We start from the raw sequence: 2,479 nt of genomic DNA, 5'->3' as shown, positions 1-2,479 counted from the left end.
TGGAACAAAAAGTCATAGCTGAAAAAGCGTTTCATTATTCAATTTTTATTGATGTTAGACGATGATTCGATGCATGTAAAATTAATAAGGTGACGAAACACTCCGGTGGCCCCCCCACCTAGAAAATGAATCCGGCGCCACTGCATATCGGCGCTACTTCCATACCTCAAGTGCCATAGTAGACTAGCAGAAGTCTGCCTCTGTCAAATAGACAATCTTTGTGTAGGCACTTTATTCAAATTTTTAGTTGTTTTACAACTATTTTCCCTATTTTTTCTAACAGGGCTCTGTATACAGATTCCAAAACAGTTTAGTTTTTGAAAATCGGACCACCCCATTTAGAAATTAGAGCTCATTAAAGGTTGATTTTTAGGGAGCAAGTCACTAATGAATGAAACCAATATAAAAAATTGGCAGCTCCCAGTAGACACTGAGCGTGACAAAATGTCTCAACAAATTTCCAAACTAAGGCAGAAAACACACAACTTAATTAATTTATAGTGGTTTCAAAGTGATATGGCATTGGCTCTGGCTAATCTTGCAGGTTTTTTCACGACCCACACTGCCAAGGTAAGATTGTAAATGTATCAAAGTGCTTATTTTGGTCAACCATGACAACATAGAGGGGTGGGTATACATGTACACCTGTAAGCAGCTGTCTGATTGGTCCATCCATTTGACCTGTGGGGTGAAATGGTTGCCGGATTGACAGAAAACAACAGCTAAAAATCACATCAGTTAAGCTCGCTACAAGCATCAAAATGTGTCTTTAAAAGCTAAAAAGATCAAAAGTAGATTCATAAATTTGAGTATTTCAGTGTAAATGGACTTTTTGTTCACTTTGCTGACAGCAACCAGTATTAAATTAAATTATTGCTGTGACTGAAGAACAAGATATCAAATCAAGCCTTTTTTCTGCAAGTTTTCCTAAAGAATCACAAGAACAAGGAGGTGAAGAACAGAGCTGCGACCATCTTTTCACTCAATTTGTGCGAGAATCAGTACAAGCAGTTCAGACATTACCAAGAGCAACTTTTACTGAGCCTAAAACTGTGACAGACTGATGGCTTGCTGCTTACAAATTATTGCCTGTGGGCAAAAGTAAAGATGGGCAGGGGTTTAAAGACTTTTAAATGACTGATTTTTGATTTCCATTGTTAATTAACCAATTATTTGCATGAACTTTCAGCAAAGTTTATTGGCAAATAAAAAAAAATATTACTGTACCTAACTGAACTTCTGAAAATTAAATCAGTCCAAAGTGGAAATGTATGTGATAGATAGATAGATAGTAAAGTATTGATGAAATACGCTAACAACGCCGCCCATGCTGATATCGATATTTGGATCGATCCGCCCACCCCTACTGCGGACCCCCGGGCCCACAGCCCCGCTGTCACACACTTCCTTACCTGCCAGAATGGCTTTTCCGGGATGAGTTAGTGTGGCTTTCCCCGCTGGAGCTGCAGCGGACAAACAGCGGGGTGTCTGGAACGGACTCATGAGTCTGCTGTGCTCGGACATGACTGGGAAGCTCCGGCCGAACTTCTGCTTTGAATCGCAGCCTGTGGCTCAGCTTCAGGTTCTTCTACAGTCTGCTGCTGTGTTCCGGAGCGGAGCACTTGGACCATTGGACCCAGCCCTGATCAACAGTCCATGAAGTCCGTGTACTTTAACAGTAAACTTCCCTCCGTGGCGCTCAGGGCGGGGCCGACATGACACTTCCTCCCCTAACACGGAAAAGACGCCATGTTTGTTATTTAAGGAGGACCGGAGAGATGCTGGGACTGAGACATTTAACCAGCAGAGGGCGCTGTTTACATCACAATGTAAAGTTAAAGACCTAGAATTCATTAAAGAAATGCATACCGCCCTTCATGTTACACATTGAGACTAAGATCATCTTTATTGAATAGTTATGTTCCACATGGTTTTAAGGTTGCTCTAACTGAACCTTTACTTAAGAAACCCGATCTTGGTTTAAATGTTCTGGCCAATTATAGACCTATATATCTATGGAGGGAAAATGGTTCCAAATTACCTGTGCGTGTGTAAAAGGATTTGTGCGTGTGTAAAAATATTTGTGCGTGTGTAAAAGGATTTGTGCGTGTGTAAAAGGATTTGTGCGTGTGTAAAAATATTTGTGCGTGTGTAAAAGGATTTGTGTGTGTGTAAAAGGATTTGTGCGTGTGTAACAATATTTGTACGTGTGTAAAAATATTTGTGTGTGTGTAAAAATGTATTTGTAACTCGTGTAAGCATCTTTGTGTGTAAGTTTGGATAGTTGTATATGTGAAAAATGATTGTAAGCCTTAAAAAGAAAATAAACCTTTTCCTACGCCTCTAAATGTTGAAAATGTACACACAAGTCGCCAGATACACACACACAAAACTGCAGTTACGTACAGATCCAGTTACGAGTGCACAACTATTTTTGAGACTCATTTCACGCTTCCGGGGAGCTCCCAGATTTGTGCGT

General features: G+C 40.4%; 1 protein-coding gene across 3 annotated transcripts in view; it reads right to left on the bottom strand.

Annotated features, from left to right (window-relative positions):
* The window catches only part of slc25a1b (slc25a1 solute carrier family 25 member 1b), a 22,225-nt gene extending 20,488 nt beyond the window's left edge, over window positions 1-1,737 (bottom strand). Inside the window, exon 1 of one of the 3 annotated variants that reach the window (XM_017435059.3) lies at window positions 1,413-1,737. Coding sequence is in view for 1 of the 3 variants with exons in the window: in XM_017435058.3 (XP_017290547.1) it covers window positions 1,413-1,524 (112 nt within the window). In the remaining 2 variants the exon portion in view is untranslated. The remainder of the gene's footprint in view (window positions 1-1,412) is intronic. The other 2 variants (XM_017435058.3, XM_025010299.2) reach the window with 2 other exon arrangements.
* Between the last annotated feature and the right edge of the window lie 742 nt (window positions 1,738-2,479).

Source organism: Kryptolebias marmoratus, linkage group LG14, assembly GCF_001649575.2.
Source record: "Kryptolebias marmoratus isolate JLee-2015 linkage group LG14, ASM164957v2, whole genome shotgun sequence".
Classification (NCBI taxonomy): domain Eukaryota; kingdom Metazoa; phylum Chordata; class Actinopteri; order Cyprinodontiformes; family Rivulidae; genus Kryptolebias; species Kryptolebias marmoratus.
The sequence above is the reverse complement of the archived record's forward strand: the minus strand, read 5'-3'. Positions and strand labels throughout refer to the sequence as shown.